The 27,188-nt window shown below is 43.2% G+C and overlaps 1 protein-coding gene across 4 annotated transcripts in view; it reads left to right on the forward strand.

The window, feature by feature from the left end:
• syne1b (spectrin repeat containing, nuclear envelope 1b) overlaps nt 1-27,188 on the forward strand; it is a 125,314-nt gene that overhangs the window by 37,072 nt on the left and 61,054 nt on the right. For 3 of the 4 annotated variants that reach the window (XM_083792256.1, XM_083792257.1, XM_083792258.1), the window contains exons 16-48: nt 166-324; nt 2,072-2,254; nt 2,809-2,910; nt 3,057-3,260; nt 4,090-4,297; nt 4,736-4,848; nt 6,092-6,297; nt 6,705-6,854; nt 7,710-8,001; nt 10,820-10,992; nt 11,106-11,415; nt 11,890-12,054; nt 12,964-13,320; nt 13,563-13,699; nt 14,456-14,633; nt 14,915-15,097; nt 15,461-15,604; nt 17,080-17,244; nt 17,348-17,520; nt 18,521-18,674; nt 18,941-19,084; nt 19,315-19,479; nt 19,691-20,008; nt 20,391-20,546; nt 20,915-21,085; nt 21,993-22,319; nt 22,705-22,857; nt 22,991-23,158; nt 23,471-23,647; nt 24,739-24,879; nt 25,286-25,411; nt 26,264-26,440; nt 26,709-26,974. In XM_083792256.1, coding sequence (XP_083648382.1) covers nt 166-324; nt 2,072-2,254; nt 2,809-2,910; nt 3,057-3,260; nt 4,090-4,297; nt 4,736-4,848; nt 6,092-6,297; nt 6,705-6,854; nt 7,710-8,001; nt 10,820-10,992; nt 11,106-11,415; nt 11,890-12,054; nt 12,964-13,320; nt 13,563-13,699; nt 14,456-14,633; nt 14,915-15,097; nt 15,461-15,604; nt 17,080-17,244; nt 17,348-17,520; nt 18,521-18,674; nt 18,941-19,084; nt 19,315-19,479; nt 19,691-20,008; nt 20,391-20,546; nt 20,915-21,085; nt 21,993-22,319; nt 22,705-22,857; nt 22,991-23,158; nt 23,471-23,647; nt 24,739-24,879; nt 25,286-25,411; nt 26,264-26,440; nt 26,709-26,974 — 6,245 coding nt within the window. Of the gene's footprint in view, nt 1-165; nt 325-2,071; nt 2,255-2,808; nt 2,911-3,056; nt 3,261-4,089; nt 4,298-4,735; nt 4,849-6,091; nt 6,298-6,704; nt 6,855-7,709; nt 8,002-10,819; nt 10,993-11,105; nt 11,416-11,889; nt 12,055-12,963; nt 13,321-13,562; nt 13,700-14,455; nt 14,634-14,914; nt 15,098-15,460; nt 15,605-16,186; nt 16,343-17,079; nt 17,245-17,347; nt 17,521-18,520; nt 18,675-18,940; nt 19,085-19,314; nt 19,480-19,690; nt 20,009-20,390; nt 20,547-20,914; nt 21,086-21,992; nt 22,320-22,704; nt 22,858-22,990; nt 23,159-23,470; nt 23,648-24,738; nt 24,880-25,285; nt 25,412-26,263; nt 26,441-26,708; nt 26,975-27,188 lie in introns of all 4 variants that reach the window. The other variant, XM_083792259.1, reaches the window with a different exon arrangement.

Below are 27,188 nucleotides of genomic sequence, written 5' to 3' on the forward strand. Positions count from 1 at the left end.
TGTAGCTGTGTACTGTAGCTCATTTAAATACATAGCTCATTTAAATGTATTACTTTCAAATGGAATGCAGTAAAACACAGAAAAACCTAATTTGTGAATATATGAAGTGATGAATTAAATTACTTCAAGTGTTCAATATTATATTTTTTCCCTTTCCATGTGCAGCATGAGGCAGCTAAGGCAGAAATGGCGAGTAAACAGCGGGAGTTGGACCAGTTTTCCAGCAAGGGCAAACAGTTGCTGAGTGAGCTGAAGAAAATTCAAGACTGTGATTCTCAGATAATGAAGAAGGACAGTGAGAGCCTGGTGGATCAGTGGCTTGATGTAAGTGAATGAAATAACACTTAGAGTAATTGGAATCACAATAAGATTAAGTTCATCCCTCTAGGTCAGGGCAGCAACAGACGTTCTTCTCCTCAGCATCTCTTTTAAGCTGAGGGGAACCCAAGGAGCTGGAGGAGGTGCCACGTTGGAGATAATAGTAATTATTGTGCCCTGCATGGGTCTGCCCCGGAGTCCCTACCTGGTTGGCCATGCCTGGTACAAAAGAGGCACCAACAGAGTCCTCTTAACTTGGTCTCATCTCAGACCTCCTTCTATATTTCCAAGGTCCACCCTCTGGTTTTTGACCAGAGGTGATGTTTGTAACATATAATGAGCAATAAATTGGAGCTGTAATTTGTGTCTCCTTGATGCTGATTAAATGCAACCAGTACACCTATCCAACAGGCATTTTAATGCTGATTAAATGCAACCAGTACACCTATCCAACAGGCATTTTAATGCTGATTAAATGCAACCAGTACACCTATCCAACAGGCATTTTAATGCTGATTAAATGCAACCAGTACACCTATCCAACAGGCATTTTAATGCTGATTAAATGCAACCAGTACACGTATCCAACAGGCATTTTCAAGATCCCTTTTAACTCACTTTTAACCTCAAGATGCACTACTGGACTTTGGAGCGAGGCAGTCTGCCTCCTTGTCACAGTCTGTTGTCTGAAACAACATTGTGTACAGTAACCATTAATAGTATATGTAACAAATGTTATCGTGATTGTTGATTTAAAATATGTATTAGTTTAATTGCCAAGTACTATCAATGTAATCATCCTATGTGTTTAAATCTGTTTCTCACCCTATAAAACAAGGTGAACACTCAACACTGTGCCGACCATTGATAAAATGCCTGCACTGCTGCAGCCCATGCAGCTAAACAACAGTAAATCACATAATCCATGTGATGCCCCTATAACCCCCCTATAACTAAAATTGCTCAATACCGACAGCCGGTCAGCAAGTGGATTCACGAATGTATGTAAATAGACAATATTTATATCTATATACCAAATTTGCCACTTTAAAACTAAAGAAGCCTGTTGGCTGCCGGACTAATAGGGGTGATTTGAAATTGTAATTGGCTAGCTAAATCAGTGGGAGGGGCCTATATTTCAGAAGGCGTCTGTGCCATCGAGCCAACCACCCATTGCAATTTCCCCAGAATTGCTGCTTTCCTGTTAGTTGCATGTCCTACAGTCATGAGTCCGACACCCTACCCAAAACCCTAACCTAACCCTAACCGCACGCGGACGCCACCGGTGATTTTTAACCTGCCATGGGTTAGTTTGAACCCGCAGCACATGTCAGGAGCCACGGGTGATTTTTAACCTGCAGCATGGGTTAGTTTTAACCTGCAACGCATGTCAGGAGCAACGCCGACGGTGTTGTCGGACTAATGACTGTAGGACTGTTGGTATGTCTAACCAACGTATGCACCCCACGGGGAAGTGCCTCTGACACCAGACTGATTATACCTCAAAATACATACATCAATAATATGATCTATTAAATGGCATTACCCACACTGTATATCATTTGGTGATCATATATTCGAACGGGTAAGGACTAGTAATATTAATTATAGGAAAATAAAGGAAAAAGACTTGACTTGGTGTTACTTTACATACTTTGAGCACTTATTCTCAAAGGGCTTGGCATCATTAGTAGTCTTCTTTACTACTAGGTTTCTAGTGGACACACATTTTAACTAATTATTTCATTTTCAGCTGTCTGAGAGGATAGATGAAAACATTGATTGCTTGAGCCGGAGTCTGGCAGTGTGGGACGAGGTGCGCACAATCAGTGAAGATGTGGAGAGCTGGACAAGCAGCTGTATGATGGAGCTGAGCGAGAGCCTAAACAACCTCAATGATAGCCAGAAGATATCTGCGAGGCTTACTGTGTTACAGGTAAAAAGATGTGACATTGTTGCAGCCAGAGTGTTTTCAAATCCTATATTCAATATTTTGTCCTGGTTTGTAGCCTACTTTACTTAGGTGACTGATAGGGAGGTTTATTGCAATGCAAACAGTGATTATTTATCATCCCAGGAATGTACGAAAGTCAAATAAGTATACATTACAATAATATATGGTGTCCCTATTTTTACCATTATAGGTGAAAATGTTTTCAAAAAGATCTAAAAGCTTGCTTGTAGATCATCTATGTTCGTAGCTTAAAACCAGTGTACAACCATTCATGTTCCTGAAAGTATCTGAACTGTTCCAATATGTTACACCCCATTCAGCTGTCACTCAGTATAATCATAAAAACAACTTCCACCAGGTCAAGTTGCTGGTCACAAGAATTATGGGCCACTATGACTCAAGACACTTATTACTTCCTCACTGTGTAGCAAAGATCATTCAGTATATCACTCTTTACCAGTCACTATGTAGCAAGGACATGTCCTTACCCTGAGCTATCTATGAAACATTCCTTTTATATTCTTATTTATTGGCAGATGGAGATGGGCGAGAAAGAGAAGAAACTTGAGACCCTGCAAGTGAAAGTGACAGAACTGAAGCAGCGCAGTCGAAGTCAAGAGACTCCTGCTAAACTACAGGTAGTTATTGGTTTTGACCATTTATTTAGAGAATTACATTTAGGCTGATGATCACACTTCACAGCAACTTACAAAACAAATACAAGCAACGGTAGCACAGATGATGAATTTGTTAACTTATTACCAACAACAACTGCTCATGTTAGGTGCTAGAGGCTGACCTGCGAAAAAAGATCAGCAGTGTTCAGAAGCTTTGTGAACAAGCCAGGGGAAACCTGCGGGACTTCAGCTCACAGAGGAAACAGTTGGAAGACTACATTTCCCAGATGTCTGCTTGGCTGAAAAGTATGGAGGATTCCTTGGTTTCCTCGCCCACTGGTTCAGACCCTGAGGACATTTGCAGAGTGAAGGTATATGAACAATGTGCGAACGCAAGTTCTGTACACCACAACACCGCAATGTATTATGTTGGTGACCCCTGCACTAGGACCTTTGGCCTTCAAGTACAACTATTCCTACAGTAACTCGGCAAGATGCTGATCTTAAATACTGTAAACTGCTGAGTATTACTAAAACACCATTACAAATGTACAACTTATTCAGATCTTTGCTGCTATAATGCTAAAAAACGAAACAAAAGAGAGAACAGTCCAGTCTTAGCTAGACTACATTGGCTGTCTTCCTGAGATGATTTAAAGTCCTTCTATTTATATCACAGACTGCATTATGGTTTATGTTCCTTCAGGAGCCTTTAGAGATCTTCTACTGCAGGCTTGCTACATACAGTATGCATAACCCTTACAGAAAAGACAATTCCAAATTATAGAACACTTTACCTATTTGAAATCTTTTGATTTGTGAAAAAAAACAACACTTTATTTTAAACATAGCCTTTCTATAGCACAATGTATCACGATTTTAAGAGATTTTATTTAATGTTCCATTTAACTTTCTACGTAATTTTTTTGTCTTGCTTGCCTTTAATTCACGTTTCTCTTTCTTTTCTCTGTTGTGTCCTGTTATCTTTGATATACAGCACTTTGAGCAAGTTTTATATGGAAAAATGTATTATTATTAGTATTATTACCCTTATTATTACCCTTATTATTATTAATATTATTATTATTATTATTATTATACGGCTCAGCTACTCCTTGCTGACTATGGTTGTAGAAAACACTAAGGTAAGGAAGTAGATAATGAATTAATCTAGTGTAAATAACATTTTCTGGGTGACAGGATCTGCAGAAGGAGTTGCAGAATCAGCAGGGAAGCATCGACTCCACCCGGGAGAGTCTCAACACGTTGTGCAGGAAATATCCATCTGAGGAGCTGGCTGGCCTGGGCTCGGCTCTTACCGACCTCATCAAGAGTTATGAGTCTGTCAACCAGCTTTCGGCCAGGACCCTGGCATCACTGCAGCACTGTCTGCAGCAGCACTTCAACGGTGAGTATTCTGACTCACTCTGGAGAACATGGGTAATTATTATATTGTACATGGGGGTACATACTGTACGTACTGTAGGTGGACCCTGTTGTAAACAAGTGTGTCGTCCACAGTAACAGTCTTTGTATTGAGTTGTGCTATTGAAATGTACCCTTCTGCAAACTGTTAATAAATACTTCAATCAATCAATCAATCAAACAAACAAACTGCACATTACAATCCTCAGTGTTAATTTTACTCCAAATAAATTGGTTCAGAAAATGCAACACACAAGCTGTCTCCTTCAATGTTGGTGACAAGCATGATCCATAAGGCTACACTCAGTGTGTGTTGTGATCCCATGAATGACATGAGTAAAGTTTTTCTGTAGACAGATCTTCATCTACTGTATCAATGTCATCTTCATCGATGGAAAACATGCTCTCTTTTGTTCTTCAGACCTGGTGCAGGAGTTCCATCGCTGGCTCTCTGAACAGAGGGAGATAGTTAAAGAATGCTCAGACCGATCTGGAGACACACGCATTGTGGAACGTAAACTGCAGAAACTAAAGGTAGAACTGATACAAATTATACTAAATACACCCTGTGAACACTATCAGTTGTAGTTCATTTTAATTCATCAAGACATTTTTGTTATGACATTTACATGTTGAGCATTAAGCACATGAACCCTAGCGTCGCGATTCTGGACAGTACATTGGTATGATAGATACTTGTTACTCATTAGGCTATGAGTGTTTTTAAATATTGTTGTATTTTGTAAATGTTTTTTTTGTATACCATGGATAGCTTGTTAATTGGCAATGTCCCTCCTTAGTTCGGGTACCCTGAGTTGAGGACACACCCCTCCAAAAGGAACTCACCTGTGTTCCAGTGTGAGGCCTTGCGTGAATTATGGGCATCACTTCATGTTGTCAGTCATTCAATTCATTTGTGTCAAAGTATTGGAGACTGTTCATCATTGACCGCTTGACTAATAAATCTTGCAATACTTCCGAGCCAGAAACAATACATGGTGCTGTTTAGATCCCTCAATAAAATTTTACAGTGCGCACATAAAAAAAGTGAAAAGTGAAAACAACCTGTGATATGGCTACTTTTATGTTCCTGAACCGATTAACTAACAAAGGATGCAATCGTTTATAAATAGTGTTTGTTCACAAGCTAGTCCAGCCGGCTTTCATTGACTACAATGTACTGTACTCCAATGTAATGTTTCACCGAACTTACAGATCCAGTTTTTCTTCCCATGTGCGTCAATGGTGCCTGATTGTCCTGTGGACTGTCCCTACCTTCTATCATCGCCTTGACTAGCTCTTGTACCGTGTTTCATTTTTACTGGCTGCTGTTGTTGCTGTAACACCTGAATGTCTACATGGGCATTACATGGTGCTTGTTAAGTGACTTTAGCACTTGATAATAAGCATTTGTCATTAATTAAATCAGCTGTGTGGAGGGAGATCTTGTAGTAGGTAGGCAGACTTATACAGTATGACCCTTTTGGGTTTATGTCAGGTTGTGTTCCCACAAATCTACAAGATATACAAGTAAACTAGAGCTGGACTATTTCTCGTGAATAGATTTGTTGCAGAGGGGAAGAAAGGAGGCGACATAGACCTCTGGGGCACCATGGTCAATGTACTAATTTATATAGGGTTTAAGTGGTTAATCTGCACACTTTATATTGTATAGAACAATTTAACCTCATCTGCTACATTGCAGGCAGCCAATGGTAAGGGATGCAAAGGTCAACTCTGTTGTGCACAGCACACTGATTCTGTCATCATCTCTCAGGGGGCGCTGGAGCGTGTGGAGGAGGGCGAGGTGCGTCTGACTCAGGTCTGTGAGGAAGGGGAGAAGCTCCTCTTGCACCTCCCCAAGGCCAGTGCCGGGCAGGTCCAGCAGCACCTCTCCTCCATCCAGCAGGACTGGGACAGTTTCGTAGAACAGTGCAGACAGAACCATCAGATTCTGGAAGACAGTGCATCTCTCATGAAAGGGTAAGAGATCCTCAGAATTCTACAGTAAAGCCACTTCAGTGATAGAGCAGTGAGATGCTTTCACTCTTACTAGTACTTTGGGTTAAATAATGAAAAAGTCAATTTTGGGAATTACTAATAACAACAAATATTGACAATAGCACTTTCCAGGGGTTCCCAAGCATAATGATTGATAGTTGGGAATCAAATAGACCCAAAAGGGCTGTAACTCGGTCTCTGTCAGAGTTACAGCCCTTTTGGGTCTATTTGATTCACCCCATAACTCTGTCAGAGGTTTGGGGGTCTGTGGCCTAATGCATACCAAACTGGGGTCCTTGACATTAACAAGTTCAAGAACCATTGATTTACACGGCTGAAGATCTGACGCACATACAGTAATGGCTAGTATGGCATGTCAATGCCCAAAGGTTTGAGGGTCGTCTGAAGAAGCTGAGGTGGTGGCTGGAGCACATGGAGAAGCGGATGACCACAGATATGCCTGAAGCCAAACAGCGAGGTCCTGAGAAGGCCATACTGGAGCAGGTTGAGGAATACCAACAGGAGGTGCTCAAAGAAAGGTTCTGTATCTGCGTACTGCGTTATATTTCATAACGGTCAATTTAGGAAGTGGAGTGTATAGGCCTAGATAAACTGTCTTTTAAACCAGTGGTTCCCAAACATTTTAGCTTGTGACCCAAAACAGAAATGTGATGTTTGCCCGGGACCCAAACTAGTGAAAATAGCAGATCACAAAATGTGATGAGGTCAGCACATTTGGCCGGTATTAGCCCAAGGAGTGTTTTATGCAAAACTAATGCTTGGAATGGACTCAGCATCGTGAAAACACCCTAGTTTGACATGTCACATGCTACTTAAAGCAAAAGGAAATTTTGAAATAATTTGCCTTATATTGGATGTCTATGGTGGCCATACTGTACAGGTAATTTTCAACCCTTTCCCCTCGGACAATTTCAGGCAACTTTTTGTATGTTATTCAGGACATATGTAAGATCCAAAATCAGCTGAGTTTGTTTTTTTTGCAATTAGTTTGAGGTCAAATTACATTATTACTGGACTAACATGTCTCTAAGCACCACGTTGTGAGCTTGTAGATCGGCTCTTTTCAGTACTTCTTTAAGATTTGTTTGCTAATTTATGGAATTTCTTTAAAAAAAATTGTATTCCTTCGTGAAATGACTGAAAAATGACTGAAGCAAAAATCATTGGATTTTAGCTTTTTGGGGGAATGTTCTTTTTTTATTTTTTGAAATATTAATAATTAAAAACAAAATCTTGGAAACAAAAAAAGGGACACCATAACAATGTGTCCGCGACCCACATGTGGGTCCCGACCCAGTTGTAGTGTTGTAGGGAAACAGTGTTTTGGAACCATACAATTTATTATGCTAGTGTTTCCCTTCCTTTCCACACAGGGACTCATTTGAGCGTTTGTGCCAGGAGGGCCAGGCGCTGAACGAGGGCAGCCGAGGAGACGGCAGTGAGACGCGGGTATCGGCTCAGCTGCAGTCGCAGTACCAGGCCCTGCTGAGACGTGTCAGAGACAGACTACGCAGCTGCCAGCTCACCCTGCAGGAACAACAGGCCTTTGAAGAGACACTGCAGGCCACCTGGACCTGGCTTAATGGGGTCCAGGAGCGCCTGGCTTCACTCAACAGCACCGTCGGCAATAAAGAGACCCTAGAAATAAGACTTGGTCTTATACAGGTAAGTAAAGTAATATCTGGCACAAAGAAAACACCACATCGCAGTTTAATTCCATAACTTTTGCGTAATAGTAATAGTGAAAAAGGCATAATTGTGAACAATATTATTAATATTATTTATTGAATTGAATAAAATCAGATATTACAATACTATAAGATTATGAAAAATATTGTGCTATGACAGCAGACTAACCATGGAAAATATGTAAAAGGTGGGTTATTATACATTCATAGCATTATATGCTAGCAAAATGTAGTCGGTTAAAGTGGGTACTTTGATTCAGCGATCAGTGTTATCAAGCAAAAAAGGTTTGAGAACCATCGACTTGCTCAATGACATGGCTGTTGCAGGGATTTTTTTTTTTTTTTTTTTTAAGATATTTTTTGCGGCTTACGCCTTTTATTGGTTAATTTAAACTAAACTGCACGAGGAAGCTCGCTATGAAGATTGCGTCTTCTGACGTGATCACAGAAGCATTCAATAAACTCACAGGCAATCTATTGGCTGGGTCTGAGACTAATGTGCACCTTAACCACCCCCCCAGGCGAGTCCAATACGACGACCATGTGCTACGTCAACAAGCAAGGGGGACTGCGGTCCCGCCTGCTGCACACACTAGCACAAGACCTGACTCTGTGGTGCGACGCACATTTGAGCTCGATCAGAGCCTCCCACGTCCCAGGGATAGAGAACAGGGGAGCGGATCTTCTGTCCAGAGGGAGGTGCCACTATGCGGAATGGTCCCTACACAACGCGGTGGCAGCTCAGCTCTGGGACAGGTTCGGCCGCCCACAAGTGTACCTGTTCGCCTCGGGGGAGAACGCGAAATGCCCGGAGTACTTCTCCATAACGGGGCAGGAGTCCCTGGGCCCGGACACGCTAGCGCACGCCTGGCCCAGAATTCTGCTTTACGCGTTTCCTCCCATTTCCCTGATATCTCCAGTCCTGGAGAGGGTGAGAACCCAGAGCCTATCAGTAATACTGATAGCTCCGGGGTGGGGCTCTTGGAGGTCGGAGATATCGCCTCTCCTCTACGACCATCCGTGGCAGCTCCCGCTGCGCAGGGATCTATTGACGCAAGCGAGAGGGGAAATCTTCCATCCACGGCCGAAAGACCTGGATCTATGGGCTTGGCCTGTGAGAGGATGAACCTCGATGCGGAAGGCCTGCCACAGAGTGTCATCGACACTATACAGAGTGTGAGAGCTAGATCGACTAGAGATGCCTACGACGGGAGGTGGCGTGCGTTTGAGAAATGGTGTCTACAGACACAGGCGGTGCCTTTCCAGGCGTTTGTGAAAGTCATTCTGTCTTTCCTTCAGAGTCTGAAGCACCCTGAAAGTCTACCTGGCGGCTATTTCAGCCTGCCATGTTGGATTCGGGAATGGCACTGTCTGGGTGCACCCTCTAGTACGTCGGTATATGACCGGTGCGATGCGCCTCCTCCAGGTACCGAAGTCTATGGTTCCTTCATGGGACCTCGCGCTGGTTTTGGACTCCTTGTCTCGACCACCGTTCGAGCCTTTAGAGTCGGTGGAGCTGCAGTTTTTGTCATTTAAAACGGCGCTACTGCTGGCACTGGTGACTGCTAAACGGGTCGGTGACATTCACGCCTTTTCAGTGAGCGAGGAGTGCATGCGTTTTTCCGTGGACAGGACGAGGGTAGTCATTACGACCAACCCGGCCTTTGTGCCTAAGAACCAGTTGACCACCTGTATACCGGTGGACCTGGTGGAATTCTGTCCTCCGCCCTTTTCCTCTGCGGAGGAGGAGAGGAGGCATACTCTGTATCCTGTGCGGGTTCTGCGGACTTATATCGACAGGACGGCGGCACACAGGAAGACGACACAGTTGTTTGTGTCCTGGGGCCCTAAGACCTTGGGAAAAGCCGTATCCAAGGTGATGATCTCACAATGGATAGTGGAAGCCATTGAACGGTCTTACTCGGCGAGGAGTTTGCAGCCTCCCATAAGGGTGAAGGCGCACTCCACGAGTGGTATGGCGACATCCTGGGCTCTGTCCAGAGGGGTGTCTATTCAGGAGGTATGTACGGCTGCGAGCTGGGCATCCTCCTCGACGTTTGCCAATTTTTACAGATTGGACGTGACGGCTGCGCCAGTGGCGCATGCTGTCCTCAGCGTGGCTTCAAGGTAAGGTTCGGATCTATCGGGCCTCTGTGTGAAGTGGCTCTGGATCCGGGGTTCCTTCTTTTTCACTCCGTCACCCTACAGGCAGGGGTCGAGGCCTGTGGGTCTAGACTAATTGGTTGGATGACACCTTTTATTACCTTCGCCTGGGGGGGTGGTTAAGGTGCACATTAGTCTCAGACCCAGCCAATAGATTGCCTGTGAGTTTATTGAATGCTTCTGTGATCACGTCAGAAGACGCAATCTTCATAGCGAGCTTCCTCGCTTGTTTATTTAATTAACCAGGGTTACCTTCGTAACCTATATTTTTTTTGAAGGGACAGACAGTAGGCTGACAGGAAACGGGAGAGAGATGGGGGAAGACATGCAGTAAAGGCCGTGTCGGGCTCGGGAGTCGAACCCGCGGCACACTGCGACTGGATTACCAGTCGGGTGCCCAGACGGTTACGCCACCGCCTGGGCCTTATTTTATTTTTCAGTGTATGAATGTGTGTGTGAAAACTGTGAATGGGTGAATGTAATGCACAATCTATGTGATGATCTACACTAGTTTACAAGGGTTTAAAGTAAACCTACGGACTTATTGGGCAGTCACTCTAATGCTCATCCACCTAATGCACATTCATAATTGGATGGAATGCCCATGCTGTTCTCATCCTCTTTACATGTAGGATATCCTTCTGATGAAGGGGGAAGGCGAAGTGAAGCTCAACATGACGGTAGGGAAGGGTGAGCAGGTCCTTAAGCACAACAGTGTGGATGGACAGGAGGCCATCCGCTCACAGCTACAGAGACTGAAAGATGCTTGGGCCAACATGCTGATGACCGCCATGAGTTGCCACAGGTGAGAAATCGATGCCCTTCACTGGATCCTTGGATTACTGGTATTAGTTTAAATGTGCTTGCAGTGTCCATTAAGTGTTTGCCCTTCTAATTACCCACACACTCCCTCTACAGCCGTCTGGAGTGGACAGTGGCTCAGTGGAGCTGCTTCCAGGAGAACAAGGGCCAGCTTCAACAGTGGATGGAGTCAGTGGAGCAAGAGTTTGGCATGGCTCTGCCTCAGCAGCCAGGCCTAAAGGAGAAGGCTTCTCAGTTGGATCGTCTCCGGACCATCCAGGCAGATGTAGAGGCCCATGCAACAGCGTTGTCACGACTTACAGAAAAAGCTGTGGAGCTGCATGAGAAAACTGGCGACCAGAACTTTGGACCAGAGCCGAGGGCAGAACTCAGTGCTCACTTCGCTGATATCTCCGCTGTTGTCAAGGTAGTTTAGACTAAAGTTAGACAAAAGTTGTTTGTAGTAATTGTAAGAGTAGTGTTCTTCAACCTACTTGATGAAAAGTGATCCCTTCACCTGCCCCCATCATCAGACAAACTATAGTACAGTGTTGGCTAGAGATCTTTGGAGCTGGTTGTGAAGTTTCTCTTGTGTCTTCTTGATCATTCATGGACACTTTCAAAAGGCAGATGTTGTGAAGTTTTTGTGACAGGGTAGTTAGTATCTTGCACATTAGCACAGCTCATATATGCCAAGGTATTATCAGTCACAGAAAAGTATACTAAAATAAATTTTCATTATGTTCCTGTGATTGTCTAAAATCTTAGACAATGAGACATATATTCACATGTATTCTCTTTCCCTTAAAAACATTAGATTTCCAAAATTCAAATATGATTTAATCTAGGGCCTAGATGTCCAGCCGTACTTGCTTACACTGTCCTCGTATCTCTGTCCAAGGGTAAAGTCCAGTCCATGGAAGGGATTGTGTCTGAGCATGAGCAGTACCAGGATGCTGTCAGGGACTTCAATGATTGGCTGATCTCAGCCAAAGAGGAGCTCCAGCGCTGGTCAGACCTTTCAGGAGATTCAGCCTCCATAAAGAGGAAGCTCTGTAAAGTGCAGGTAAGAATTTACAAAGCATGATAGCCAACGTTCCATTAGAGTACATCGCATCAGTGCACTTTTTCAAATAAATAAGCTATGCTTTAATAGGATTTTTAAACAAAGTGATACACAAAAGTGAACAGAGACATTAAATAAAGTCAATATTGCAATAATACAGGCATATGCAAAAAGAGCTACTTTGTTGTGCAAATTTTGGTAACTTAAGTTTGTCTAGTTCGTCCTGGGCAGCTGGCGTAGCTGTCTGGGCACCTTGGCTGGTAATCCAGGCAGTGTGCCACTGGTTCGACTCCCGATCCCGACGGCCTTTACTGCGTGTCATCCCCCCATCTCTCTCCCCATTTCCTGTCAGCCTACTTTCGTCTATCCCTCTATCAATAAAAAGAAAAAAAGGCGAAAGCCAAAAGAAACTAGATGGCACAGCCAGGTGGAATGGATTAGCACTTATGATGCATACACATCCTCTTAAAACCGTGGGGTGCCTCGGACATGTATACAGCTCTCCTGGACATTTTTTGCGCATGCGTGCAGCCATTCACCTCCTTGTTCACTGGCTGACAAAACTGTCTATTATCTCTGCATCTACGGCGCTCTCCATGGTTTTGATCAGAACGCCGAGACTTGACAGCGCGAGGTACTGTAGTAATAGAACATTATACCTCCTGGTTTTGGGGGGAAATGGAAGGCTTTTCAGAGTAAAATCTGCCCATCTGCTTTCTAGCGCCTTTATTCTGACAAACTCTGGCAGCAAGTGTTAAATGTTCAATAGCACTAGTGTCAATATTTAATTCGAAATTTTCCCTTTTGATTAGTAACCACTGGCGTTAACATTATAAACATTCTGTTGGTGAGTATACAATTTCAGTTGCCCATGGTTACAGTAATTATGTCTCTGCTTGTCTCTTCCAGGAGCTCATTGACTCCAAACAACGTGGCAGAGAGAGGCTGAACCGTGTTCAGAGGTGTGGGGCTGCAGCCAGAGACCACACTGCCTCTGGGGGCTTTGAAGCTGTGGAAAGAGAAGAGGCTGCCCTTCTGTCCTCTTGGGAACAGTGGGAGCGTGGGGCAATGCAAACACGTGCTAGTCTGGAGACTGCTCTCTCTCAGATAGCCAGTTCTGAGCAGGAGTTCAACAGTCTGGCTGTCCGGTTGGAGCAGGATCTGCAGGACTTCAGCAGTCAGCTACAGGACTGGCGACTCCGGCTTGCCCAGTCAGAGGGGAAATACAGCGGAGAGGAGGCTGTTAAGGGCTGGCAGATTGCAAAGGTATGTTTTGGCTGACGTAAGGCTATATGTCAGACTATATGCAATATTGATTTGAGAAATGTTGTCTTCCTGATTGAGGAAGTTTTGTCGTGTGGTTCCCAGTGCCAAAATGGTATTATACTGAATCAGCAAATGTCGGTGTGAAAGTACATTAATGATGAATGATGTATATGAAATATCCATGAGTTTGGGAAATTCTCAGGGTAATTTTTTTATTCATGCTGACTTTTATTTCCATTCAGGATACTCTGGAGGGGCTTGTTAAAGCTGAGCCCATGTCTGATAGTCTGAAGACTCAGCTAAATGACCTTTGTCGGTTCTCCAGGGATTTAGGCACACAATCAGACAGAGTGTCTTCTCTCATCAAAGAGTACAACAGGCAAGTGACACCAAATACCTTTTACGACACCTTATTGAGCTCATAAGAATAGAAAAAATGTGTTGCAACTCCGTGTGGGTTCTGCCGAGCCGCCCGGCGTCCAAAACGGTCGAGAAATGACAGAGTTACCGTGTGGGATCCCCGGGGGGTCCCCAGAACATCCAGACCCTCAGGAACACGCCCAGGCTGCCCGCCCGGTTCTGCCAAGTCGCCTTGCGTCCAAAACGGTCGAGAAATGACAGAGTTACCGTGTGGGATCCCCGGGGGGTCCCCAGAACATCCAGACCCTCAGGAACACGCCCAGGCTGCCCGCCCGGTTCCGCCAAGTCGCCTTGCGTCCGAAACGGTTGAGAAATGACAGAGTTACCGTGTGGGGGTCCCCAGGGGGTCCCTCTACTGTACTGTACTGTCACCGAAATCATGATATAAACAGTTAATATGTGTGTGTGTGTGTTAGGCTGCGCAACAGTGACACTTGGTGGTGAAAACCAACCAAACGCTATTTTCGTGCTCAGACACAGCTAGCCACGGACACACATAGCTGTCTATAGGAGTGGTTGCACCACTCAAAAAATACTTTAAATCAAAACCCAGGACTGCATGGCACCTTATAGAAGGCATAGCAGGCATGGCACCTTAACAATAGAAGGAACAATTACTGGCATTTACTAGAATAATCATGTGTAGCCTGTAAAATAAAAAGAAGGCTTTTTTTATATATAAATGTACCATAAATATTTTCTTTGTTTCCCAAAGTCTGAGCCTGCAGGCCTCCAGGGAGTGTCAGAACAAAGAAAAGATACTGGAACAGGGATTCCGGTTGGCCTTCAGAGAGTTCCAGCAGTGGCTGGTCAACGCCAAGATTAACACAGCCAAGTGTTTCGATGTACCTCAGAATCTCAGTGAGGCTTCATCCAGTCTCCAGAAGATCCAGGTATAATACTGACTTATTAGTGTGAACTGTAGAATACACGTACATTTCTTATCACTAAGTAAGATTACATGCAAGAAATGGTAATGTGTGCAGGGAGTGGGACAGTGGTTCCCTAACAAAATAAATTGGAAATTAAATAGATTCTGGGAATGTTATTATTATATATAATCACTGTATTTTTATTATCATTATTCATATTATTATTGTAGTAGTAGTAGCAGCACTGCAGTAGTAATTTCGTTTTAACCACTTTTTCCTCCTGTACTGCTTCTCCTCCATAGGAGTTCCTCAGTGACAGAGAGCAGGGTCAAGCTAAGCTGAATGCTGTGGCGGTGAACAGTGAACTGGTCTCCAGTATCACTGTTAAAGACAGAGCGGACGCGGTTCGGGCTAAAATGAACACCGCCAGAGAAGACTGGAAAAACCTTATGACCAACCTGCACAACAGAGAGACAAATTTACAGGTGAACATCAAAAGCTTCTCTGACCATCATAGAGGGGGAAATCTATTTTGTCTAATCAACTTCTGCTGAAATATCAATTCCAGAAGGAAAGATACGATAGGGTAGATAGATGCATGATGGAACACATAGTCAGATTCATGAATAGGAGCATAGATACATACAGTACAGTACAGCAGGTAATACAACACGTGCAAATCTGCACAGTAGGCACAAAGCTAAAAGCTGGAATCTTCATAAACCTAGCCAATTGACAAGTAGGCAGTATCAATGACGAGCAGACAAATAGGTCATGGCTTTGCAGCAAACAATACTAATAATAGCGCTATCTACACAAGTAATAACTATTTAATGTATATCTTCTAGAACCTCCTGTGTCAAATGAGAGACTTTGAGGCGAGCGCTGAGCCTCTTCAGGATTGGTTGAATGCAACAGAGCTGGCTGTGAAGGAGAGCAGCGCACGGCTCCATGACCTCACAGCCAAGAAGCAGGAGCTGCATAAACTACAGGTACTGGTGGCCATGGACCAGTGGGCTTCCATCACCCTGCTCCATGAAGAACTATTCACCAGCCAGCGTAATAGTACCATTGGCAGTTGGCACTGTACCGCCGTCACAACAGAAGCTCACCATTCCAGCTCTGCTACAGAGAGTCCCAATCATTAGTGTAGTAGGGTTAGGTGCTGTTTTCAAAAGCTATGCAGCTACTGTAGTCCACTCCAGTCCTAACCACTGATGGCTTACCTGTCTGCTCCAGTGCTCCTGCCATCTTGTTTGCTCATCTTGCTACTTTTAACGCTGTTTAAATCTAAACATTCTCAAGCTATTTGTAGCTAATATTCTTCATAGAACCTGCTCAATGCTTCACCTGCTATATTTGAAACCTTGATTGCTTTTCACAACTACCAACAGCCTTTGTAGACACCAGGCTTCTTTTCACCATAACATGGGACAGATTTTCTTTTCGTTGCCATCTGTTTGTTGCCAATCTAAGTGTCTAAAGTTAACTGCCTTGTTTCTGTCTCTGTTTTAGCTTGCATGCATCTGTGATAACTTGCTTGTTCTGTGATAACCTGCTTGTTGCTCTTCCAGTCTGTGCTAGAGGAGTTAGATTCTCTGGAGGTTCAGCTGAGCAGGCTGAAAGAGAAGGCTCAACTGCTGTGGGATGAGCACGCGGCCGGAAAGGGCTTTGTTCACCGTGTCTCGCAGCTCTCCGCTCAGTACCTAGCTTTAACCAACCTGACCAAGGTACAGTAACACTTGGCTACCAGTTTACCTACAGTACCGGGTGGTAGTGCTGGAAGAAGGAGACTGAGACATTACAGTGGATGAGGCTATGCCCTGATATCTACGTTTCTGTCTTTAGAAGAGAATGCCATGTCAACATTGCTTATTGTAGCTTATAAATCATGACTTCAGAGGGTTTTGATAAGAGTGTATGTTCACACATTTGGCATATATACAGTATGTAATTCACCAAGCAGCACTTAAGCAGCACCAAACATATGCAATGGCACACATTTATCATTGACTCATATTCAGAAAAGCCATGTTTTAGATAGTATTATTACAGTACTGCACATACCAGTGTTACAGTTGTAGTGACTCATGCATACAGAGACGAGCTCTGTCTGTTAACAGTACTGTTAATGAGGGAATCTTGAAAAAACAAGAAAGTGGCCACACACGCTAATAGCCAAAGTGCCAATATTTTATTTTATTAGGCCGGACTTGGTGTGCTTAAGCATCTTTGTGCAACAGTACTGTTAATAAAATTGTTAGGATTACTACAGAATCTACATTGAGACTCTGTCTCAATGTAGTAATTCTAGTATCCTAGTAATTTAGCTGACTGTACTAGATATTTAGTGTAAATATTGTACTTTTGTTTGTCAATATCAGGTTGAATTGTTCATCAAATTACACCATTCAATGCTTCATCAGATGGTAACATCCTGGTTTTTGCCTGCTTTGTGGCTCTGTAGGAGAAGGCTTCAAGAATCGACCGCATTGTCGCTGAGCACCAGCTGTTCTCTCAGGGGCTAAAGGAGCTGCAGAACTGGGTGGCTGACACCAGCCACATGCTGCAGACCTACTGCTCTCCTACTGCGGATAAGAACGTTCTAGACAGCAGGATGATCAAACTGGAGGTATAGGCTAGTCTAGTGGATTGCTGTTACTTTTCCAAAAAATAAACTTTTGTGTGTGTGCATTTGTGTATATGTATATTAAGTGTGTGTTTCCATGCACTAGGCCTTACTGACTGCTCGCCAGGAGAAGGAGATTCAGCTGAAGATGTTGATAACCAGAGGAGAGTCGGTCCAGAGAAACACCTCAGCTGAAGGAGTGCCTGTGGTCTGTAAACACATCCAGGACCTAAGGGATTCCTGGGACGCCCTCCTCTCGGCTTCCATACAATGCAAAAGGTCATTCTTCTTCCACTATTGAGACTTACTGATGGAGTTGTCTGTCCACCTGGAACCCATCTTTACAGAACTGTCCTCATTTTCATTATGGATTGTTCTATTTATAGAACACTCACTAAACCACAACATTTTAATACATGTTTCATTTCCCCAACTGAAAATGTCCTCTTCAGTTGTAAAAGTGGAGATATACTGTATCAACTGAACCATTTGGTTTTACACCAAGGGACTATACTGTATAAATTACCATTATCATTCAGGTGGAAACCTTAAATGTCCAAAATTGTTACTTTTCAGGAAATGGAAAAAATAAGCTGTGTTCCAGTGGATCCACTGTAGTTATTAATTAATTACAAGCTCTTGTTAATACTTTTCATTGGTTCAATATTTATAAAGCACACACACTTACCAAATTTCCTATACGACACGTGAGCTTGTAGATCTGCTACCTTTTCTACTTTTGTGTCACTCTTGTACAACAAAGTAGAGCGATCATAAGAATGAGGCATGTAGAAAAGTAACCACTATAAATCAACTTCCACATACCACAGCCACCCCAGCTGGAGAACGTTTACTTGTTGTGTGGCAGTCGCTAATCATTCAGCACTTCCCATGTGACCATTACAGTTAATTACACACCATCTCATCCAGTCCACCCACCATATGAAAATGATTCTGTTCTATGTAAGTAGCAGAGTGGAGTTGTTTTAATTATTTTGGTATTTCTGTATTCAAATGGACAGTTAACATGTTTGTTGATACAATAAGAGAATCAAAGACAATGTCCTTGTTCTTCTCCTCTCCAGTAATACACCCTCCCCATCATTTTTATTATTAGAGGCAAACGTCATATCACAGACCTGAGGTTGATTGAGGAGGGAGTTTATGCCAATAGTGAATACAAATCAACAAACCAATCAACGTTACACCATAGCCTCCAATCTCAGGGGGTCAGTCAGATCAGTGAGTAACTGTGTTGCTGTATTCTGTGTGTTCACAGCCAGCTGGAGGGTTCTCTCTCTCAATGGACCAGCTACCAAGAGGATGTGCGTCAGTTTGTGGCATGGGTGGAGCGAGTAGAAGACAGCCTGGATCCTACTGACAAACAGTGCTCCGAAATGAGAGATAAAACCGCCAATCTGGGCAAAGCCAAGGTACTGCCATCATCTCACATGGTCATTTGCAGCAAGCAGAGGTTAAACGTGGCCAAATATTATGGGGAATTAATCATCATTTGATTTAATCAGTTTGGAGTACCATGTGACTCGAGTTTAGTGCATTAGTGCAATACAATGGTTGACAGAGGTTCACAGTTTGAATTATATTAATATTTAATTATAGTAAATACAATTTAGCCCAGGTCTGACAGAAACAAGAAACTAAGTAATGGAAGATGTTGTTCTTCTGTGGTATTTTTCAGCTGTTGTATGAAGAAGTGCTCAGCCACAGCACACTGTTGGACACCATCACTACCAAGAGTGACAGTATGGCAGAGCACTATGTCACTCAGCTGGAGCTTCAAGACCTGCAGGAGCGATATAATACAGCCAAAGACAATGCCATGGTGATAAGCTACATCATAGCAACAGAACAAGCCCCCCCCCCCCCCCCCCCATAAAAAAATAGAATAGCCCATCTATGAGCTTGTAGAGCTGCTATTTTCGATTTGATTTTACAGATTGTTTCATCACCATACCAGACCGCAACACAATGTCAAAACTTGTGTTAACTTAAATCATTACAGTATGTGTGTGTTATGTTTGTCCTATGAATACATGTACTTTTACTCTCCAGAGAGCCGTAGGGAAGGCAGAAGAGTTGGTGAAGGCCCATCAGGAGTACCAGCGTGGTCTACATGCATTTGAGGACTGGCTGGAGGAAGACCAGGAGAAGCTGAGTTGCTACACCCAGCTGGAGGGAGATGTTGACACACTGGAGGAGACACTCCAGAAGCTACAGGTCCAACAAGCTTCTTTGTAGATGAATGTATTGATCATACTGTAAAAATAATTTTACTCAGAGTGTACAAATATAACCAAATGGTTTACAGATAAATGAACACTGAGGAGTTTATGCAGAGCATTATTTAAGTTTATTATAGCATTATGCAGCAGCACTGGAGTTCCCATAATACACAGAATACAAAATACTGATAACCCCTTTCTCTCAGGAACTCCAACTTCACTGTACGGAGGGCCAGGCACTGCTCAACACCCTGCAGGTCAGCCGAGAGCTGGTCATTCCCCGGGGGGTGCCCCAGATCGAGGACCGGGCCCTGGAGACCGTGCAGCAGGACTGGAAGCTGTACCAGGCCCGGCTCAGCGACACCCGGGCGCAGCTTAACAGTGCTCTGGCAAAGCTCCGACAGATAGAGCAGAAGTTCCAGCGACTAGACAGCTGGCTCAAGGGCATGGAGACCAAGGGGCAGCTGCGTAACCACCGGCGGTCCAACGCTGCCACTAAAGAGGCCCAGCTGGAGCTGATCAAGGTCAGCAGTGGTTCTCGTGACTTTTTCGTCAAGTTTCACTTGACATTGTCAACCGATTCAACACAACTTTCTGTTGAAGATGCAACATTATTGTCTAGATTCTATGTATAAAATGCAGTTTATTTCTCAGCGGAGAACAAAAAACAATAACAACAAAAACAGTAACCTCACTCGATAAGAGTTCCCCTGAAAGCCAAGGTGTAAATCGAACACTGAGCTCTTGTCAGATCCTGCGTGTGTTAGAAAGTTGACTGATGATGCTCCGTTGATTATTAGATATAGAGTGGTTAAGCTATTATTCAAGGGGTAGCCTCGGAAACCCAGACGTTTGTTCAAGGGGCGGCCTACCACTTAATTCTAATTCGATTATTTTCATTTTTAGAGCTGGCAGGAGGAGGTTCTGGTGTATCAGGAGGAGATGGAAGGTCTGAGCATTTTGGCTCAGCAGGTTCTGGATGAAACCCATATCAGCAGCCGGATCTGCTCCAGAGCCACCCAGATCACCGCACGCTACCATGCTCTACTTTTACATTTAATGGTAACAACCATGGATACACAACACAGACACACAGTTAACGTGTATCATATTGTAAGCTCTAAGGTTTATTTTGTTTTCTCCTTTTGACAGACAAATATGTTCATGCATATGCATTTTGACAATATACCTTATATGATACACTTGTGTATACATACTCATGCATTGAAATACACAAAACTGTTCATTTATGAAATTATTATCATGATAGATATAGTAAATAGCCTAACTTCAATAGATAGGCTATTTCCCCCTGCATCTTCCTTGGATCCTGACGACTGCAACCGACGACTTACACAGCCCTCGTTAGGCCTCCCAGCCTGTGGAGCGCCCCTTTCTAGTTTCAATATATGTGTTCTTCTTCTCATCAGGAGACCAACAAACAGCTGCAGGAAGAATTGTCATGTATTGAAGAAGCCCAGAATATTTTCAGCACTTTCTCAGACTGGCTAAGCACTGCACAGAACAACTTTAGCACCGTGGCAATCAGCATTGATATAGTAGACCGCATGGCCATGGACAGGAAGATGAAAAAACTGGAGGTATGATTCTCCAGTTGAAAAAACCTGGGTAAAATGTGGATAAATATTGCATCATTATTGTAAAAGCATATATTATTCAGTATGACATGATACGATAAAATATCATATGATTATGACATGTTAGGATACAAGTAAGACGCGCAAACGCGTGAAGCGAACGCAGCTCGTGTGTGTGTGGTTGTGTGTGTGTGTGTGTGTGTGTGTGTGTGTGTGTGTGTGTGTGTGTGTGTGTGTGTGCTACAGCTGCGCCCTGTGTGTGTGTGTGTGTGTGTGTGTGTGTGTGTGTGTGTGTGTGTGTGTGTGTGTGTGTGTGTGTGTGTGTGCTACAGCTGCGCCCTCTGGTGGCGGGCCGGTGGTGTAACAGCGTGACACACACACACACACACAGACATTCAGCCCTTGCTGTCATAGTAAGTGGCTCACTGCGTTCGCAACAATAGGAAGCTATTGCCTCATATTGTATTCTATATCACATATAATTCACCATGACACTTAGAGGTGGATTCAGTCAGTATTATAATGTGGAGTAGTAATATTTTCTATAACGTTTGTGTAACATTGCTGTAATGACACTAAGGGCTGTATTTTGCGTGTCTTAAGTACCAGGTCTTATTCCCTAACTTGAGTAAAATAAAGACCTGGAGGCGTGATCAATGCCATTTGGCTATTCTGAGTGGCCAAAGAGCATTGATCACGCCTCCAGGTCTTTAGTTTACTCAAGTTAGGGAATAAGACCTGGTACTTAAGACACGCAAAATACAGCCCTAAAAGTCTTACACTTGGTTACACTTGATTACACAGTGGGGTCACACTTGGATGTGGGATAGCCAATCTACAAATACATGACCCTTAGTTGGCTGTAACTGATTTATTGGCCCTCATTAATAGCACTTTCTATGCATTTGAGGCTCTGCAAGCTGATTTGGAGCAAGGCCACACCTTCCTGAAAACCATGAGGGAGAAGACAAAGCGGGCCATGACTTTCCTAGAGGAGCCTGAGGCAGAGCAGCTCAAAGAAGAGGTGGACGCCCGCCTCGACCAGCTGGAATTCTTGACAGGGGCTCTGCGCACGGAGCACAGCTCCCTAGAGAAGTGCATCTCACTGTGCAAAGACTTCCTGGACAAATATAAGACCCAGGCACAGTGGGTCGCAGAGACCAAAAACCTTTTAGCATCGACCGTAGAGCCCAAAGCTGAACTCTACCAGAAGAAGGCTCAGCTTGCCAAGTACAAGGTAGTTTATTGGACTGTAATCTGAATATTTATTTCTCCTTGTGTTATGTTTACAATTTTCACTGATTGGCGGTACAGTATATATCAATATAAGACACATTATGGGATAACACAATAGGATTTTGGGTTACACAATCCAATATATTATGTTGTGATAAGATAGAAATAGAGTACAGTGTTATGGTACAGAGCTAATGTCTACAATACATTACAATAATTAGAGTACAGAACTATATAATAAAACATGATTGGTTGTTATACAACACAATACTTTCAAAACATGATCTATAAAATATAACAAAACTTATATAATGTTCACTGTTTGACAATACACCTAAATCGTAAAACCGTCACCCTAAGTGAAATGATTTTTGTACATAATGTAGACCATCCAGCAGACAGCACAGTCTCACGAGTCAGCGGTGAAATCTGTCATCGAGAAAGGGGAGGCCCTGCTCAACATAGTGCGGGACCCCACCATCAGTGACAACATGAGCAAACTGCAGATGGACTATCAGGACCTTTGCATAGCAGCTAAGGTATGAATTCAGTGGAACGCAACAGAGCTCTGCTTACCTGGTCCGTTGGCAAAATGCCCTCCCTACCTGTCGTGATGAGTGTGTTGCTGTAGTACAATAATGTCTGAGGTGGATCATCTCTGTTATCCTGCAGACCCAGGTCCAGAGCCTTGTGGAGTGGGTGAAAGAACACGAGGTTTATAACAGTGAGATTCAGGAGGTGGAGAAGTGGCTCCTGCAGATGTCCAGTAGACTGGTTACCTCTGACTCCATGCAGACCAGCAGTATGGAGATGGCCACTCAGCAACTGGCTCGACATAAGGTGACCAATCCCACATGTCAATTAGAAGGCCAATTACTTATTTTAAGTCATACTATGTAACATTAATTTTAATACATTTCTGGTGCCTGTAATTTGTGCCTGAGTGTCAGGGGGAGACAGTTGTGAATAAAATAGTATTTAATCGTGTTTAGAGAGGTCAGTAGGACTTCAACAAACCTTTAGAGAGGACAGTAGGACAGTTTAGAGAGGACAGTAGGACTTCAACAAACCTGTTTTTAATAGCCGTTTATTTTTTCTTTAGTTATAGATACATTATTTCTCAGAAGAATAATTAAACCTTTTTTCCCTCAGGCCATAATGGAGGAGATATCCAGTTTCGAAGAACGTCTGACCAGTCTAAACCAGAAAGGAGAGGATCTCGTAGCAAGTTGCACAGGCCAAGTGCAAGCCAAGATTACGCAGCAGGTCCAGGCTCACCAACAGGGAACCAGAGACAGCTACTCTGCCATCTGCAGCACTGCACAGCGTGTGAGTCACACAACAACGCTTTAGAGATGTACATCACACACAGTGTCGTCTGAGTCGTCTGAGTCGTGTGAGACTGTAGACTCACACAATTTACAAATGCTTCCATCATACACTCTGCAGTGGAAGCGCTGACATTGCGGAGAAATGTGATGCCCGCCTCCCACCCCACATTCATTTTGTCTTTGCAGTCTTGTACATCTGTCCGACTTTAAATCAAATTACTCTACGCAATGTACGCAAACATTATATAGCTTGCTGATTGGCAGAACTCATCAGTTTAATCCGTTTTGATCAGATGTATTTACTGGGGGAGCAAAGCAAATTTACCATAATGTCTTGAATAAATACAGTAAATAATTAGTTTTAACTGTCTGTATTATTCTATTATATTCTATTATTATTATTCTATTCTACATAACTTCTACATAATAAATATTTCTGTACAGTACACCTTTACTTTATTTGTTAGGTACATTGTATAGATTGCACATGCAATTACAATACTTCCAATATACTTGATACTATGCATGTTCATTGTTCATAACAATAATTTGACTTAATTCAGTAACATTCTCTGCTAAAATCTAACCTTGTATGTGCATGGTTTACATGCATGCACACAGGGGGGTGTACAGAATACTGAGAATACAGTAACAGAGTGAAAAACGTGGGATGCGATGCAACAAACAGACATGGTTTGTGAAAAGGGGACACATTCTACCTCTACTTTACATAATTGTAGTATAATACAGCTGTGATCTATAAGCAGATCTCCAAGCTCAGATCTATAAAGCAGATCTACAAGCTTACAATGTGTCAGACCACATTGTGAGCTTGTAGATCTGATAGTTTACGGAAATTGATTTAGTGTAGAGGGGAAAATAAAAGAGGGGGCATAGACCCCTGACTGAATTCGATCAACAAAGTATATAGGTTTATAAGTTCTTAAAGATGCAAAACACGTTGTTAAAAGCAGCACATCTGATACTTGTTTAATGATATATTATTAAAATCCAGTGCACTGAAAATCTTGCACCGTGATTCATCATTTCATGACAGGATATTCATCCAACTTGTAACTGATTCCCCAGGTGTACCAGAGCCTGGATCGTGAACTGCAGAAACACGTGAGCCACCAGGACACACTCCAGCAGTGCCAGACATGGCTCTCCACGGTGTACGATGAGTTGAACGACCAGCCGCCGTCAGGGCTCCAGGAAGCACTCAAGCAGGTAAATGACCAGATGAATGCCAGCACGCCCCTTTTTATACTGTCTGGGAGCATTGGAATGGTATGACTCCATCTGTTAAGACAGTAGTTTCCAACCAATTCTGAACATTGTTTTAAACATTTCATAAAGTTTTAAACAAAGATGAAGACTTTTTTGCATTGTACAAGTTTGTCTTTGTTTGTTTTGGGTCTTAAAGAAAGGTGGAATGGATTATTCTGAATCACAACTAGTTATACACAAATTGTTTTTGTCAAATTAACATACAGTATGGACAGTACAAAGTGTATTCTCTTTATTCCGTAGAAATAGGCTAATTTGGGTATAGAACCTTAAGATTTTCATAGAGACATGTAAGCTTAATCTGTGGCTTTACCAATGATTGATCCGTTACTTTCTCCATGTACAGGTGAAACATTATAGGGCCCTCCAGGAGCAGGCCAGTACCTACCTGGACCTGGTGTGTTCCGTTTGTGACCTGACTGATGAGGCTGTGAGAGTCACAGCTGGTGAGGTCCAGAGAGTCAAAATCACGGTCAGTACCGTATGCATTTACTCCCTGTTCATCATATCATTCACCGTTGTGTGTGTGTGTGTGTGTGTGTGTGTGTGTGTGTGTGTGTGTGTGTGTGTGTGTGTGTGTGTGCGCGCACACATGTTAAATCCTCGTCTTCACACCTTATTCTGCAACCGCTTCCTCTCTCTCCCCCTGACTGTCTTGCCTTTCGCTGGGTGCTGCTGCCTGTAGCTCATACTTTGACAACACCGAACACAGCAGCAGATCTACAATACGAACCCACAATGCAGCAAGTAAATCAGGCAGCAAGCCAGCGGCAGAAGCAACTTTTCTCTGCTGCCGTAGCCTCTCCTATTAAAAACCCAATCCGTCACTGTAACGCAGCACCACATGGACAGCGCTGCTGTTCATAATTAATTACACAATACACAGTCAACAGGATTATTATTATGAATATTCATAATATTATTATTAGATAAAACAATTTTCACAGCCCGGTCCACACGGCCTGATCAATTAGCATACATTTTCGGACCGGGTAGGGCCAGGTCAGGCTCGGGCAGAAATTAACTCTTAACAAGTATACATGCTCTACACAATGGTGGCAGCTAGCAAAGACCAGTAATTAATTTGTGTATTTCTTTATGAAGAGCTTATTTTGAATAATATGAAATACATTGTGAGTGCTGGAGGGCCTACATTTCCTTGTATTATGGGTTGCTCACCCTAAACCTAACCTCCCACGGGGCAGCACACCTAAACCTAACCTTAACCCATGACTAGTCTAAACTAAGTATGCATCTTCCATGTGATGGTAAGAATGAGCCTGGAGACTGTAGAAGATGGTTAAAAGGTCTATCTTCTCCCCAGATAGAGGAAAGGATGTCTACTGCCCAGGAACTGTCTGAAGGCTGGAGAGAGATCAAAGAACAGAAGCACGAGCTCTCCAGTTTGTTCCAGGATATGGAGCAGCAGCTTCTCAGCTTCTCTAGGAGGCCTGCCGAGCTGGAGACCAAGATAGCTCACAACATGCTGTCACAGGCCAAGGTACAGTAGTAATAATTATATATATATATATATATATATATATATATATATATATATATATGGTCTCCTGCTGGTACAGTACATTTCGATTTAGTATCACCTTCAGTAGTAATTATGTTTACATGCACAATAAGTGTTAATGGCTCTGATTTACTCTAGATAAAATAAACACATTTATTTTGGTGGGGTAGTGCCTGCATGCCAGCACACTGGCTATAGTATTTACCATCATTGAATTCAATCCAATCCAATCTGTTTACCGCCACAGGAATTCAGTCAACAGCTGCAGTCAAAACAGAGTGTCCTCACCAAAATGACAGAAAGTGTAAGCAGACTGACAGGTGGCCAGGACTCACCGGAGCATGCAGAGATAGGCCGTCTGAGCAACTCTTGGCTAGGTCTTGTTGACCATGTCAACAAACTGCTGGCTCAGAGAGAGGAGGACTTGCTGAGGGCCAAGGAGTATCACGATTGTATCACCGCCATGGAGGCTCTGTTCGAACAGGTCTCCAAAGAGTGGGACAACCTGGCAAGGTGGGGCTGTAATGTTCAAGTTGATAGATGTTTAGTCATACAGTAATACAGTGTATACAACAAAATAATGTGATTTGTCATGGCATTCAAAAGGCTTCTCTTGAGTTCTAATCCATAATGTCAAGTTCTCCCATAATTTTATGTTCATCGGTCAAAAATACTATACAACTCCCATTGAATTCACAATTATATGACTGTCTTTTCTTTCTTGTGC

The sequence above is a fragment of the Protomyctophum parallelum genome (assembly GCF_964188405.1).
Source record: "Protomyctophum parallelum genome assembly, chromosome: 20".
Classification (NCBI taxonomy): Eukaryota; Metazoa; Chordata; class Actinopteri; order Myctophiformes; family Myctophidae; genus Protomyctophum; species Protomyctophum parallelum.